Below are 17,464 nucleotides of genomic sequence, written 5' to 3' on the forward strand. Positions count from 1 at the left end.
TTTATTTATTTAAATCTTTATTGTTGATATGTCTGCCTTCCCTCCCCTGCATTGATCCCTTCTAGCCCACCCCCACCAGGCCTTCACTGACCTATTATCTGTGTCCATGGGTTATGCAGCTATGCATACAGGTTCTCTGGTGAATCTCTTCCCACCCACCCACTGCCTTTTATCTGAGATTCAACAGTCTGTTCCATGTTTCTATGTCTTTGGATCTATTTTGGTCATTAGCTTATTTTGTTCATTAGATATTTTTTGAAAGATTATTTTCAGTATTTTTCCCCCTAGAAACTTCAACAGGCTTATTTAACTTATCAAGGTCCAGTTACTAAATATTTAACATTTTCCTAAACAATACAAGGGCCTTAGGAGTCTTTAATGCCTTGATTTTTCTTATTTTTCCCCCATTTATTTTAGTTTTATCTTATTTTTGAATGTTATATAATTTTATTGTGCATTTGAACTTATCAATATAATTAACCATTTTTTTGGGGGGGGTGGAGTTATACTTTATTATATGGGTTGACTTTGTAAACATAAATCACTAATATAGCCAAAAAGTAAAATAAAAAAGCAATTCCAAATAGAAATGACCCAAACTTTGTTACAATTGATAAACACACAGGAAAAAATGACCATGAGAACACATTTTGTACATGTAGTCTATATTAATTTCTTAAAGTTGCTGTAATAAATTTCCAAAAACTTGGGGGCTTAAACAATAGAATTTTTTTTTGACACAATGTAGTATTATTCTTGCTATAATGATTGGTACTTGGAGGAAAGTAATGCACCCCAATCTAGTCCACACATGTCATTTTCCTGCCCACGTTTGGATTGTCTTTTCTTTTTTAAAAATTATAGTTCACATTCAATATTATTCTGTATTAGTTTCAGGTGTTTGACATAGTAGGTATACAATCATATACTTTACAGAGTGGTCCCCTGATAATTCAAGTACCCCCCACCCCCACCAGCCCATATATAGCTATTAAAATATTATTTTCCCCCCATTGACCTCTCCAGGCCACTCCTATCCCCCAGCACATGTCCTCAGCGGTGTCCATTGGTAATATTTATATGCATGCATACAAGTCCTTTGGTCGATATCTTATCCCTCCTCCCCTGCCTTCCCTTTGAGGTTTGACAGTCAGTTCAATGCTTCTCTGTCTCTATTTTTTGTTCATCAGTTTATGTTGTTCATTATATTCCACAAAGGAGTGAGATCATGTGGTATTTATCTTTTTCCAACTGGCTTATTTCACTTAGCTTAATGCTCTCCAGGTCCATCCATGCTGTTGCAAATGGTAAAAGTTCCTTCTTTTTTTAGAGCAGCATAGTAGTCCATTGTGTAGATGTACCACTGTTTTTTAATCCATTCATCTGCTGATGGGCACTTAGGCTATTTCCAAATCTTAGCTATTGTAAATTGTGCTGCTATGAACATAGGGGTGCATATATCCTTTCTGATTGGTGTTTTTGATTTCTTGGGATATATTCCTAGAATTGGGATTACTGGGTAAAATGGGAGCTCCATTGTTAATTTTTTTGGGGGAAACTCCATACTGTTTTCCACAGTGGCTGCACCAGTCTGCATTCCCACCAGCAGTGCAAGAGGTTTCCTTTTTCTCCACATCCTCACCAGCACTTGTTGTTTGTTGATTTGTTGATGATAGCCAGTCTGACAGGTGTGAGATGGTACCTCATTGTTGTTTTGATTTGCATTTCTCGGATGATTAGTGATTTTGAGCATGTTTTATACATCTCTTGGCCTTCTGTATGTCCTCTTTCAAAAAGTGTCTATTAAAGTCCTTTGCCCATTTTTTGATTGGATTGTTTATCTTCCTTTTGTTAAGTTGTATAGTTCCCTGTAAATTTTGGAGATTAAACCCTTATTGGAGATAACATTGGCACATATGTTCTCCCATTCAGTGGATTTTCTTGTTGTTTTGTTGATGGTTTCTTTTCCTGTGAAGAAATATTTTTTATTTTGATGTAGTCCCATTTGTTTATTTTCTCCTTAATTTCCATTGTCCTAGTAGCTGTATCAGTAAAGATATTGCTATGACACATATCTGAGATTTTGCTGCCTGGCGTTTCCTCTAAGCTTTTTATGGTTTCCCATCTTACATTCAAGTCCTTTATCCATTTTGACTTTATTTTTGTGTATGGTGTAAGTTGGTGGTCAATTTCATTTTTTTTTGCATGTTTCTGTCCAGTTTTCCCAACACCATTTATTGAAGAGACTGTCTTGACTGCATTGTATGCTCTTGCCTCCTTTGTCAAATATTAATAGAGCATACTGGCTTGGGTCAATTTTTGGGTTCTCTGTTCTGTTACATTGGTTTATATATCTGTTCTTATGCCAGTACCAGGCAGTTTTGAGAACAGGGCTTTGTAATATAGCTTGATATCTGGTATTGATCTCCCTCCTACTTTGTTCTTTTTTTCTCAGGATTGCTGCAGCAATTTGTTGTCTTTTTAAAATTCCATGTAAATTTTTGGAGAAATTGTTCTAGGTCTGTGAAATATGCCATTGGTATCTTAATGGGGAGTGCATTGAATCTATAGATTGCTTTGGTTAATATGGACATTTTAATGATGTTGATTCTACCAATCTATGAACACGGTATCTTCTTCCATTTGTTTATGTCTTCCTCTATCTCTTAATCAATGTCCTGTAGTTTTCTGAATACAGTCTTTTATCTCCTTAGGTAAGCTTATTTCTAGGTAGCTTAATTTTTTTGTTGCAGTGGTAAATGGGAATGTTTTTTAAATATATATTTCTGTGAGATCATTATTGGTGTATAAAAAGGCCATAGATTTCTGGGTGTTAACTTTGTATCCTGCTACATTGCCAAATTCACTTATTAAGTCTAATTATTTTTTGATGTAGTCTTTAGGATTTCTATGTATAATACCATGTCATCTGCAAATAATGACAGTTTTACTTCTTCTTTTCCAATTTAGATGCCTTTTATTTCTTCATCTTGTCTAATTGCTATGGCCAGCACTTCTAGTCTAGTACTTGGTTGAGTACGGGAGTGGTGAGAGTGGGCAACCTTGTCTTGCTCCTGTTCTTAGGAGAAATGGTTTTAGTTTTTCGTCATTGAGTATGTTGTTGGCTGTAGGTTTGTCATATAAGGCTTTTATTGTGTTGAGGTATGATCCCTCTATTCCCATTTTGCTGAGAGTTTTATCAAGAAAGGGCGTTGGATTTTGTCAAATGCTTTTTCTGATATGACTATGTGATTTTTATCTCTCAGTTTGTTTATGTGATGTGCAATGTTTATTGACTTGCAGATATTGTATTATTCTTGCATCCCAGGAATAAATCCGAGTTGGTCCTGGTTTATGATATTTCTAATGTAATGCTAGATCTGATTTGCTAGAATTTTGTTGAGGATTTTAGCATCTGTGTTCACCAGAGATATTGGCCTGTAATTCTCTTTCTTGTTAGTGTCTTTATCTGGTTTTGGGTTTAGGGTAATGCTGGCTTCATAGAAAGAGCTTGGAAGTGTTCCTTCCTCTTGAATTTTTTTGAATAGCTTGAGGAGGATAGGTTTTAGTTATTCTTTGAATGTTTGGTAAAACTCCCCTGTGAAGTTGTCTGGTCCAGGGTTTTTGTTTGCTGGAGGTTTTTTGATTATTGCTTTAATTTTCTCCATAGTTATCAGCCTATTCATATTTTTAAATTCTTCCTGATTGAGTTTTGGAAGTTTTATTTTTCTAGGAATATGTCCATTTCTTCTAGGTTGACCAGTTTGTTGGAATAGAGTTGTTCATAGTATTTTTTTTTTTTGCAATACTTCGTATTTCTGTGGGATCTGTTGTTATTTTGCCTCTTTCATTTCTGATTTTGTTTATTTGGGTCCTCTCTCTTTGCTTCTTGTTGAACCTGGCTAGAGGTTCACCAATCTTGTTTATCCTTTCAAAGAATCAGCTCTTGGACTTATTGTTTTTTTTTTGTTTGTTTGTTTTTTGGTCTCTATGCCATTTATTTCTGCTCTCCTCTTTATTATTTCCTACCTTCTGCTCACTCTGGGCTTTTTGTGCTGCTCTCTTTCTAATTCTTTAAGTTGTAGAGTTAGGTAATTCATTACAAGTTTTTCTTATCTTTTGAGGTAGGCCTGTAATGCTATTAACTTTCCTTTCTGGACTGCTTTCACTGTGTCGCATAGATTTTTGATTGTTGTGTTTTCATTGTCCTTTGTTTCCAGGATGTTTTTTTTTTTGTTTCTCCTTTGATCTCGTTGGTAACCCAATCATTGTTTAATAGCATGCTATTTAGTCTCCAAGTGTTTGAATTTTTTTGATTGTTTTTATTGTAGTTGATTTCTAATTTTATGCCATTGTGATCTGAGAAGATGCTTGATATGATTTCAATCTTCTTGAATTTGGAGAGACTTTGCCTGTGTCCCAAAATGAGGTCTATCTTTGAAAATTACCATATGTACTTGGGAAGAATGTGTATTCTGTAGCTTTAGGGTGAAATGTTCTGAAGATGTCAATTAAGTCCATATGATCTAGTGAGTCATTTAGTATTGCTGTTTCTTTGCTGATTTTTTGTCTAGAGGGTTTATTCAGTGATGTCAATGGGGTATTGAAGTCCCCTACTGTGATTGTATTGCTATCAATCTCTCCTTTGATATCTTCCTGAAGTTTTTTAAATGTATTTGGGTTCTCCTGCATTGGGAGCTTATATGTTCACCAGAGTTATATCCTCTTGTTTTATTGATCCCTTTAGTATTATGAAGTGGCCCTTCTTATCTCTTCTTATGGCCTTCACTTTGAGGTCTATTTTGTCAGATATAAGTATTGTTACCCCAGCTTTTTTTATCACTTCCATTTGCCTGAAAGATATTTTTCCATCCCTTTACTTTCAGTCTGTGTGAGTCCCTTGTTCTGAGGTGGGTCTCTTGTAGACAGCATATCTATGGGTCATATTTCCTTATTCATTCATCCACTTGATGTCTTTTGATTGGAGCATTTAATTCATTTATGTTTAAGATTATTTTAGATAGGTATTTTTTGTAGCAATTTTTATTCTTTGTGCCTGTGTTCCTTCTTCCCTTTTTTTATTTCTTCTTTTCACAACTGTCCCTTTAGCATTTCTTGCATTGCTGGCTTATTGGTGATAAACTCCCTTAGCCATTTTTTGTCCGTGAAGCTTCTGATTTCTCCTTCAATATTGAATGATAGCCTTGCTGGATAGAGTATTCTTGGATTCAGTCCTTAGCTTTGCAAGGTTTTGTATACTTCATTTCATTCCCTTCTGGCCTGAGGTGCTTCTGTTGAAAAATCATTTGCTAATCTAATGGGAGTTACTGTATTGGTAACTTTCTGTCTTGCTTCTTGCAGCCCCTAAAATTCTTTCTTTGTCTTACGTCTATCATTGTAAATTCAATATGTCTTGCTTTGGGTCTTTTTTTTTTTGGAAGGGTTTGGATGGAGGAGTAGGAGGGAGGGGTAGGAGGGAGGAGTAGGCGGGAGGGGTAGGGGTAGGAGGGAGGGGTAGGAGGGAGAGGTTGGATGAAGGGGTAGGATGGAGGGGTAGGATGGAGGGGTAGGATGGAGGGGCTGGATGGAGGGGTAGGATGGAAGGGTAGGATGGAGAGGTTGGATGGAGAGGTTGGATGGAGGGGTAGGATGGAGGGGTAGGATGGAGGGGCTGGATGGAGGGGCTGGATGGAGGGGTAGGATGGAGAGGTTGGATGGAGGGGTAGGATGGAGGGGCTGGATGGAGAGGTTGGATAGAGGGATAGGAGGGAGGGGTAGGTGGAGGGGTAGGATTGAGGGGCTGGATGGAGAGGTTGGATAGAGGGGTAGGAGGGAGGGGTAGGTGGAGGGGCTGGATGGAGGGGTAGGAGGGAGTCTAGGAGGGCTACTGGGTTGCATGTGGCACACAGGACTCCAGTAGCTGAAAAAGGTGGGTGGGGTGTGAGAGATGGGCAGGGCTGGAGGTGCTTTGGGTCTTTTTGAGTTCTTCTTGTTTGGGAATCTCTGTGCTTGTGTGACTTTTTTTCTTTTCCACATCAGGAAAGTTTTCTGTCATTATTTCTTCAAGTAGGTTTTCTAATCCTTGCTCCACTTTTTGTCATTCTGGCACTCCTATTATATGTATGTTACTTTGTTTCATGTTGTCCGAAAGCTCCCTTTGGCTCTCATGCTTTCTAATTTTTTTCTCTAATGCTGTTCAGATTGGGCGTTATCTGCCATATCTTCTAACTCACTAAATTGTTTCTCTGCTTTTTCTAGTCTACTGTTGAAACCTTCCATCATGTTTTTAATTATAGCTATATAATGCTTGATTTCTTCTTGATTCTTACATAAATGTTGATTTTCTCATCCATCCAGTTTATGAACTGTATGACCATTACTTTGAATTCTTTTTCTGACATATTGCATGCCTCTTTTTCATTTAGTTCCCCATCTGGTGATTCCTCCTTTCCTTTCCTTTGGGGGTTGTTTCTTTGTCTCCCCATTCCTGTTATCACTGGTCTGAGGCTCGCTGGCAAGACATGCAGGTTCAGGGCTGATACTGCAGGCTTGGCAGGCAGAGAGTGCAGTCCTTGGCTCGCAGGTGGGATGCGCCTGGCCTGGGACCCACACCATGGGCTTGATGGGCAGAGAATGCAGTTAGGGGCTCACCTGCAGGACACACAGGGCCAGGGCTTATGCCATGGTCTTGGTGGGACATGCTGGGTCCAGGGCTCATGCTGCAGGCTTGGTGGGTGGGGGAATGCAGTAGAAGGCTCATCTGTGTGATGTGTAGGGCTGGAGTGAGGCTGTGAGCTTGGCCGGTGTGTGTGGGGGTGCAGTTCGAGACCCATAGGAGCCCGCATATGGGGTGGCTGGAGTCCTGGTGTCCAGGGATCTGTAGCTGAGGTAGCAGGTCTTTGGCCAGAGTGCCTGTAGGGTCTGAGTTGGCATCTGAGGCCAGTGTGGGTGGTGGCGAGGCTGGGCTCCTAGTCACAGCAGCTATTCCCTTCAAGATGGAGTGGTTTCTGTCAGAGTCATATGCCCCAGAGGTAATTTCAGTGATAGCAGGGTCTCTCCATTTGGAAGAACATTCTGCAGGGTCTAACTGTCTTTCACTCACACACACACTCACACACACACACATCACACCACACACCACACACCTTCACACACTCCCCTTTTTCTCCTTTACCACTCACACTCTCTTCCTCACTGCCGAATTGCTGGCCACCATTTTTCTCTAAATAATAGAAATTTATTGTCTCACATTTCTGAAGGCTAGAAGTTGGAAATCAAGGTATTGGCAGGGTTTGTTCATGCTTTTCTCTTAGCTTCTGGTATTGCTAGCAATCTTTGGCATTCCTTGATTTATGGCACCATAGATATGATCTCTGTTATCATATGGCATCTCCCTGTGTGTCTTCATGTCATCTTTCATCTGTGCATATGTGTTTCCAAGTGTATTTTTATCTTTTTTTTAATAAAGCTACCAATCATATTGAATTAAGGGCCCACCCTACTTCAGAATGACCTCATCTTAAATAATTACATTAGCAATGACCCTTTTTCCTAGTAAGGTCACATTCCCAGATATTGGGAGATAGGACTTGAAGAGATAATTTCTTTTTGGAGAGACAATTGGACCTATAACACTATCTTACTGATATAATATATATAAGTAAGACATCAGTAAGATTGTGTTATGGCCCTAGCCAGTTTGGCTCAGTGGATAAAGCGTCGGCCTGTGGACTGAAGGGTCCCAGGTTCAATTCCGGCCAAGGGCACATACCTGGGTTACAGGCTCAATCCCCAGTAAGGGGCATGCAAGAGGCAGCCAATCAATGATTCTATCTCATAATTGATGTTTCTATATCTCTCTCCCTCTTCCTTCCTCTCCAAAATCAATAAAGAAATATATATATGTTTTTAAAGATTGTGTTATGGGTCCAATTCTCTCTCTCTCTCTCTCTCTCTCTCTCTCTCTCTCTCTCTCTCTCTCCCTCTCTCTCTCTCCATCTCTCTCTCTCTCTCTCTCTCTCTCTCTCTCTCTCTCTCTATATATATATATATATATATATATATATATTTAAAAAAGAACATATATATATATATATATATATATATATATATATATATTTAAAAAAGAACATATATGTGTGTGTGTGTGTTCTTTTTTAAAAAAAAAAATCTTTATTGTTGAGATGCTGGAAGTTATCCATTGTCTACACTATCAGGAAAGTGCGAACAAGGAACCCAGAAGGTTGATGGACCTTGAGCTTTGGCAAGGGCTAAAGTTATGCACCGATTGTTCTGTCGCGACAATGGTGGCTCAAGCAATTTTCTGACCTAATAGTCTCAAAGTAAATCTTTACTAATATTTACTGACCTTTAAGATAGTCTGTCTGCTACCAGATTGCCTGCCTGACTAAGGGCAAGATGTGTTTTCTAAAATTGAATAAAAAGCAAACAGGGCCTGGGCACCAGTGAAGCCTTTCATCTTGAGAAAGACTCTCCGCATGGCCCCCTATAATTTCCAAATTCATATTTCTTGTCTAGTCTATTCATTTGTGCATGGCTCTTCTCTAGGTCCTGAACCCTAGCCATGCAGGTCGTGGCTTTCACAACAGGTATGCCCCCATTGTCCACCTCCACCCAGTTCCCGCCTCACCATCTATTGTCCTTTTCCATAGGTACTTCATGTAAGTTCTTTAGTTAATCTCTTCCTGCCTCCCCTCCCCCTTCTTTTTGAGATTTGTCAGTCTGTTCCATGTTTCCATGCCTCTGGTTCTATTTTATTCATCAGGTTAGTTTGTTCATTAGATTTCTTATTTGTTTCTTTTGATTTTTAGGTTCAATTGTTGATAGATACATATATATTGCCATTTTATTACACTCTTTGACCAACATTGTTATACACTACTGTTTTTCCCCCTTATATTTTGTTAGGATTTGTGAATTTATATTAATGATTAATATTGGCTATAATTTTTCCTTGTTTTACCATAGTTCATACTCTATATTCCTTGGTAAGTCACATAAGTGGTAGGGAATATGAGATATAGCATATGAAAATTTAGGAATATGCAACTCTGTGATCCAGTGAGCTGGGTCATGTTTATTTATTCCTTCCAAAGTGAAAGAAAATTTTCTGGACCATTCACACCCTTAGTAGGAATAGTTAAATACTTTTTAAAAAAAATTTTGGACCCAATATATAATGCTTCTTAAGTGTGTATACACCCAGTATGCACCCATAAAATCTCACTGTTCTTTACCTGATTCATACTTTGAAATAAGCAGCATTGTCACTTGGAACTTATGAAGAAGAATACTTGATGTTGTTCTGGGTTCTTGTGGAATATAGATGTTTTGTGGAAACTGGCAAACTCTGATTGGAAAGTCAGAGTGGTGGTAATCTAAGGATTTAGAGAAAAGCAAGTCTTATTCAAGTTCTTTTGAGAAACAGCTCCTATCTTGGGCCCTGGTAAAGACTGTATTCTTTATTATGGAAATTAAGTGACTAATATCCTAAGGGTGTCTAATTCATCAGCCCTGCAGTTGGGGGTTACAGAGGAACATTATGTCATTAAGTGAAATTTGTATACGTGATGTCTGGCTTGAATGTATCTTAAGGTCAGAAGTAATTTTATGGGCAATTGATTCATATTTCCAGTGTACCTATTCTTGCAGCATTGGCACCTTTTTTCAGCCTACATTTATGATCATGTGGCAAATTCCTTATTTATAATTTTTGAGAAAAATAAATAAATTGATTCAGGTTTATAGATGATACTGCATGTACTATGAGCAGCTGCGAATGGACTCCTGATGCATACTAGTCCAATTTATGGTTGTTATTTAAAGGACGCTGATAATGAAAATATTCTTAATGGACATAATTTCAAGATGCATTGCTTGATGATTTAATTTTTGTCAAGTACAAATTGATTATTTTTATACCGATATAGAGCAATTGTTTAAACCTATTTTTATTGTATACAGTGAGTGTTGAGAAATTATTAATTTAATACATAATACCTGGATAAACAACTTTCAAGCAATTAAAAAGTGAACCAAAGGGTGGGGTGGTTGTAGAGTGAAAGGAGCCAATGGGGGGAAAAAAGGGACATCTGTAATACTTTCAACAATAAAAATAAATTTTAAAAAAGTGAACCTAACTTTAAATCTAATCAATCATTATTTACCCTTTAGTTTGTTAAACAAAAAGCTTAAAAACCGAAAGTTGCCCTGAAAGAGACACGTGCTAGATAGAGAAAGGACCAGGCCCCGGGTCATGTAGTCTAAACCACCAAGAACAGTCCTGGGGTTCATCGTCCTCCTCCTCCTCCTGCTTCCAATGAGTTTGGGCAAGAAAGAGGTAAGTTTTTTTTAAGGAATTTCCATTGGCTATAGATATGGGGGATGGGGAAAAGAGGTGAAGCAGGGAAAGTTCTGGGATAGGTGAATACTCTAAGAAAGAAGTACTTCTTACATCTGGATTGATTGTGGGAATAGTCTGGAAGGTTCATGAGTAAGCAGAATGCAGTGGCCTGTGGCTGGTGGGCTATTTTTTTTTTTTTTAAGATAACTGCTGAAATAGCTGCTTGAAAGTTGATTCAAAGTTTCAACATACATTAAGGAGTATGAGCAGTATATTCTTGGTTTCTGCCTATAGTTGCTCACAGATTAACTTCAAGTCTCTTCCTCTCATCCTCTGGCCTACTGTAATTTCATTTAGGACATCTGGAAAAAAAAATTCTTGTCAATTTAATGAGTTAGAGGGCATTTTTTGGACTTTGCCCCCCTATCATGGTCATGCTAGTCTACTTATTATCAATTATTATTAAAAAAAATAACTATGGAGAGCCCTAGCTGGTTTGGCTCAGTGGATAGAGTGTTGGCCTGCAGACTGAAGGGTCCCAGGGTCAATTCTGGTCAGGGGCACATGCCTGGGTTGTGGGCTCAATCCCCAGTAGGGGGCATGCAGGAAGCAGCCAATCAATGATTCTCTCTCATCATTGATGTTTTTCTCTCTCTTTCTCTCCCTCTCCCTTCCTCTCTGAAATCAATAATAATAATAACAACAATAATAATAAAATGAATAACTATGGAGAGTTTCTGAGTGAGAATAAAGTGAACTTTATAAGTAGGAACAAAACTCTCCCTATAAATTATATTATGAGGGATACTATCTCCTTTCATAACTATTTTTATTTGCCTATCAAACCTTTTGTCATGGTAAATTCAAATGCTTCGTTTTCAATGAAGAAATTGCGATAGAAAGATCCTTTTGGACTCCCCCCACCTAAAAGGATTCACACAGCAAGGAAAGAAACTCTTATATGCATTTTGACTGATTTGGCTTCTTTTTCCCCCTCTTAGTTTCTTTTCTTTTCTTTTCTTTTTTTTTTTTTTTTTTAACTCTAGAGCCTCTATAGTCCTCACGGAACTTGGCTCTGGAGCCTGGATATCTTAATAACTTACTTATGCGTCCTGTCTCCTAGGAGGATATCCTCCCAGAAGGTGAGGGAAACCTCAATGCTGCAATTATTTGAAAAAGTTACACTGTTACGCTAATATGAAAGCCATTATAGATAGCTGCTGCTGCTATTTTGACATATTATTAGAGAATCCAGATGGCTCATGGCCTCTACTTACATATTCAATACAATCTATTTTTCTTCTTTAAAAGCATTCAAGCACCTAAGAATGCAAGAGAGGGGCAATCCTGCAGATTGATTCCTCAGGCTCACTTTACATAACTATAAAATATAATTTCTGGGTTTATTTCAGTTTTAACAGAGCATCTTTTGGAAAACTTACTTTGTTTCTCTTCTGCAAAGGACTACAACATTTTTCAAGGAATAACCACTAAAGGAAAGAACAGTTAAGTAGAACAATGAGGAAGAGAAGTCAATTTTTCTATGGGAAGAATCTAACACTGAGATAATGAATATGCGTTTGTAAATTTGTAGGGGGAGTGGTTCATTTTATCTTAACGTAATGATTTTTTACTACTTATAGTCAGAACATAGTTATTAATTAGATTTATGACTATCCTTTCTAAAATTAAATAATAACAAGAGGTGAACATTGGAGTTCTGTTGCCTCATCTTACAGAATCTGACAAGTTACTATACAACATAAGGTAAAAGTAAATTTTAAAACATAAGTTTTTGACAAACAATAAGTCACAAACTGACTACTTGTTTATTGATGACTCTGGGAAAACTCTTTTTTCCAGGTATAAATGTCTTCAGTCATAAACTTATTAACATTAGAATGAGTTTGATATGAATAAATTTTTAAGATTAAAATGATCAAATCCTTTAATATTGTCCCTAGGCAAGATTAAAGGAATACAAATAAAATACATTATTTCTCAAAAAATATTTCACAACTGCTTCATGCTCTTTTCACTGCTTAAATATTGTATGCCTTATCAGACTCTAAGTACAATCTATTTAAAATCTTGTTCCTTTATAATACAGTTATTTGTATGTTTAATTTTTGATGGAATTTGTGAATAACAAAAGTACTAGTATAACAATTAGTCACCATCTCATTTTTCTTTTAGTCCTCTTTTTTCCAGGCAAAATATTACACTTCTCTCAGATTTCTTTATTCTTTTAAAACTTTTAATAGTTTTCCTGATTCCTTCTCTCAACTTAGAATGGTTTATCCAAAAAAGCTCATATACATGGTGTTAATTTTCAACCTAATTAGCACTGATTATTTTGGTGTGCATTGTAGGATTGAGCATAACAAGATATAATAAAAATAATAATGGCTAATACTTATACATTATTATTTTATTATATACTGAGTACTTTGTCACCAATGGTGCTAAGTGATTTACTTGCAGTATTTCATTATATACTTTGAGAGTTATATTAGTTTTATTCCTCTTTTATATGAGGATACAGTGGTATAGTAACTTGACAAAATCACATCAATTACTTAAGTATGTAATATATTAAGTTATATAAACAACATAAGCAAGTTATGAAGTAACTTGTCTAAGGTCCCAGTTTGAAAATGAGAGCAGCAGCACTGGAACTTAACCTCTATTTAAACCTAAAGCTGTGCTAACTACTGCAGTATTACAGCCTTCAAGTTTTTCTCTGATTCTGCATGCTCATTCAACTTTTATCTACAAGATAAATATGCATTGATTAATTGCCATTTGTCAGGTGCAGAACATAATGCTGACAATATATGAAGGACAAGTTGAAGTTTTGATCATACAGAAGTTATTGTCAAGTGAAGAGTTATTAATATTTAACATTAAAATGTGGTGATAATAGCTATTATAATTGGGAGCATAATGTATACAGAGATATTTTAACCCAGATTAAAGAGTGGAGGAATGTATTTTGAAGATAATAAATTTTAACTGAACTCTAAAGTTGAAGTGGTAGTAAGTCAGTAAAGGAACAGGAAGGGCTTGTTGTCAAAGGTGGTATCATGCAGTGAATAGGAGCGTGGATTCCAGAGCCAGGCTTCTAGGCTTAATTCTTAGTTCAATCTTAGTAGGTGGCTTCCAACAGATTTCATTTCCATCTACTCAGTTTCCTTATCTGTAAACTGGGGCAATATAATAGTACCTACCTCATATTACTGTTTTATGGATTATAAAAACATTTAGAAAAAGTGTCCGGAATATAAGTGGTGCCACATAAATGTTTGCTATCATTATTATCGTCTAAGCAGAATCATGCATACAAAGGCTTGAGGGGAGAGAGTGTGTCCATATTGTTAATACAAGGAGGTCAAATTCTTAGTTGAGCTCTCTAGTAAATGAACTACTGATGGCTATGGAAATTATGTTCAGGGTAAATAAACATCAACCAACAATTCCTTTATATGTATATTTTGTTCAGTATTCATTTCTAAATAATTCATTTTTATTTAGACTACCTGTAGGCCTCTTAAAAAACTATGAGCCATGGGCTGAGGAAATGCAGGGAAATTGTGTCTATGAAATGGCTTTGGAGGCTCATCAGGAAGCAAAATCTTAGCATGTGAGTGCTAATAATTTTTATGTTTGGTTGTACACAACTTTTATCTTAGGGAGAATATAAGTTACATCAGAATCCAATGTTTCCATTACTCACAAGAACTCATTGCACCTTGTAAGTAATTTTTAAATTCAGTGGCTTACTTTATCTTTGCTGGTACTCTAAATTAAGTCTTCAAAGTTAAATTTTGCAACCTAATATCTCCAAACCCAAACATCAAAATTGTTTCCCAAATGTCATTTATTAAACTACTTAGAGGCCCAGTGCACGAATTCATGCACCAGGGGGTCCCTCAGTCTGGCCTGCAGGATCAGGCTAAAACAGGCTCTCTGACATCCCCCAAAGGGTCCCAGATTGCAAGAGGGCCCAGGCCAGGCCGAGGTACCTCACTGGTGCATGATCAGGGTGAGGGAGGGACATGGGAGGCAGGCCAGCCAGGGAGGGACCGTGTGAGGGCTCCAGGGTGTGTCTGGCCCATCTCACTCAGTCCCAATTGGCCAGACCCCAGCAGCAAGCTAACCTACCAGTCAGAGCGTCTGCCCCCTGGTGGTCAGTGCACATCATAGTGAGTGGTTGAGCAACCTTAGCATATCATAAGCTTATTATGCTTTAATTGGTTGAACAGATGACCTGACTACCGGACACTTAGCATAGTAGGCTTTTATTATATAGGATTTGTTCTCTCTTCCAATCAGTGCTTCATGACATAGAATTTATACATAAATCATGAGTCATAAATATACAGAGAAGTGATAGTTGCAAATGTGAAAGACATTTGGGTGGAATGACATTACATTAGCCTCACAGGAAAAGATCTAATCCCACTTCTTATAGGAATTAAAACATAAAATTAACCATTTGATTAATTATCAGTTGGAATTGTCTTAAAGGTAAGTCACCATAACTTTATAAGGTTAAAATGAATAATGACTTTAGCTTTGTGAATCCTAATACTTAAACAGATTATTTGTATCTAGGATCAAAGCCAAGGGTTCATTTATTTATTTTGCCTTGTGCCTCTCAGCAGGTTTCTGCCATGGGTGACAAGGGAACAAGCAACCACACAGAAGTGACTGACTTCATTCTCATAGGCTTCAAGGTCCGCCCAGAACTCCACCTTCTCCTCTTCCTGCTATTTCTGTTTGTATATGCCATGGTCCTTATAGGAAATGTTGGGATGATGGCCATTATTATGACTGATCCCCGGTTGAACACACCAATGTATTTCTTCCTAGGCAACCTCTCCTTCATTGATCTCTTCTACTCATCTGTTATTGCACCCAAGGCCATGATCAACTTCTGGTCTGAGAGCAAGTCCATTTCCTTTGCAGGTTGTATGACCCAGCTCTTTCTCTTTGCCCTCTTCATTGTGACTGAAGGATTTCTCCTGGCAGCCATGGCTTATGACCGCTTCATTGCCATCTGCAACCCACTCCTGTACTCTGTCCAGATGTCAACACGTTTCTGCACTCAGTTGGTGGCTGGTTCCTATTTCTGTGGCTGCTTCACCTCAGTTCTTCAGACCAGCATGACACTTACTTTATCCTTTTGTTCTTCTCGGGTCATTGACCACTTTTACTGTGATGCTCGTCCACTTCAGAGAATATCTTGTTCTGACCTTTTTATCTATAAAATGATTTCTTTTTTCTTATCCAGCATCATTATCTTGCCTACTGTCATAGTTATTATTGTTTCTTATATGTATATTGTGTCCACAGTTCTAAAGATACACTCCACTGAGGGACGTAAAAAAGCTTTTTCTACTTGCAGCTCTCACTTAGGAGTTGTGAGTGTACTGTATGGTGCTGTCTTTTTTATGTATCTCACTCCTGACAGATTTCCTGAGTTGAGTAAAGTGGCCTCCTTATGTTATACCCTAGTCACCCCCATGTTGAATCCTTTGATTTACTCTCTGAGAAACAAAGATGTCAAAGAAGCTCTAAAAAAAATCCTAGAGAAGAAAAATACTGTTCTTTGATTATTATTTCTCTTCCACCGAAGGTGCTGTGGCTATTTCTTGCATGCTCCTTATGGCCATTAAGAAAAGTTATTCTTCTGAACATCCTAAAAGTGTTATCAGTAGCATTTTCAACAGAGATCACGCTGCCCATGATTACTTTTTCCTTTTCCTCTGAGACATTGTTAATTTTGAACACCCTCATTACAGGAAATGTTCAGGATGTTAGAGAAGCATTCTTCAGAATGAACCATCCCACTGATTTCAAATAATGTTTTATTTCACAGAATTGATTTCTATTTATTTTTATGGCATCCTGCTTTACACTCTTTATATTTTATTATAATGTTTAAACAATATTTTGTCTGATGTTTGTCTTTGGAATTGCTTCTCCACTTATATTGATAATTGACAATAATGACCAATTTATTTTTTTAAATAAAATATTTCTCAATTTTATAACTAGTTTCTTTACTGTGTTAAGCAGCCATTGAAATTTCACTTTGAATCAAGTATTTATATGTGTTATATTGAGAGAAAAGAGTAATAAGAAGAATTGGATAATAACTAATCTTCACTATATACATTAACTTATAAAACTGTATATTGAGTGTGGCAGGTATTGTGGAGTGCTCTGAGGCACTGCTAGTTGCTGAATTCTAATATAAAGAACTAAAGTGGGAGATAAATATTGGCAAATATTTTTGAGCAATAATTCTTTGGATTTATATCTTCATAATTTTTTGTGTTAATTATTGTAAGAATAATAGTGTTATAGAAGCAAGCCAGTAATCAAAACAGACTGTGATCCAAATTTACTCATCTATGCCTTTGGAGGTTTATTTATTTGATTAATTTTATGTTCTGGTGTTATAATAGTCTCAGATATAAATGATCTCATTCTTTAGGGAGCTTACAATTTACTGTGAAAGTTACATCCTTGGACAGACAACTAAAACCCAGAAATGTGTATGCCAAAGATAATAGAGACTGCAAGGTGGGGTGCCTGAGAGCAGGTGGTTGGTAATCAAGGAAAATATTTAGGACTCTGTGAAAAATGTATGTAAAAGGGGATAGAAATTGAGTCAGGGAAACTGCCATGTCAGTTTTATTATTGACGTGTGCTTAGAGTACTTCAGTGTAAATTAAAAAAGACTGAATTGAAAAATTCAGGTAAAATACACAGAACATATTAACTGATTAATAGGAGGAGAGTATACTGAAAAGATTGTCTCTCACCCTTTTTTAACTTGAATGGTGTGTGTGGTGATGGTACAAACAGATAAATAGTAATGGAATTCTCACCGAACTAGGAATAGGGAGGAAATTCCTCAACTTGATAAAACATCTACAAAAAACCCCCAAAACCATATTTTTAAAAGCTAAGATAATCTTTTTATAAAAAATATATATTTTATTGTTTGTTTTTTTAAAGAGAGGAAGGGAGAGGGATAGAGAGTTAGAAACATTGATGAGAGAGAAACATCGATCAGCTGTCTCCTGC

The 17,464-nt window shown here is 37.0% G+C and overlaps 1 protein-coding gene across 1 annotated transcript; it reads left to right on the forward strand.

Moving 5' to 3' along the window:
- The first annotated feature begins 14,982 nt into the window (after nucleotides 1-14,982).
- LOC132226121 (olfactory receptor 9K2) lies at nucleotides 14,983-15,981 on the forward strand. Its single transcript, XM_059680983.1, has one exon. It carries the CDS (start codon nucleotides 15,040-15,042, stop codon nucleotides 15,979-15,981), a length of 942 nt encoding a protein of 313 aa, XP_059536966.1. The 5' UTR covers nucleotides 14,983-15,039.
- The last annotated feature ends 1,483 nt before the right edge of the window (nucleotides 15,982-17,464 follow it).

Source organism: Myotis daubentonii, chromosome 2 (assembly GCF_963259705.1).
Source record: "Myotis daubentonii chromosome 2, mMyoDau2.1, whole genome shotgun sequence".
NCBI classification, from domain to species: Eukaryota; Metazoa; Chordata; class Mammalia; order Chiroptera; family Vespertilionidae; genus Myotis; species Myotis daubentonii.

Bases quoted from the DNA above. Each gene is read 5' to 3' on its own strand.
- LOC132226121 (XM_059680983.1), top strand. From the start codon at position 15,040: ATGGGTGACAAGGGAACAAGCAACCACACAGAAGTGACTGACTTCATT.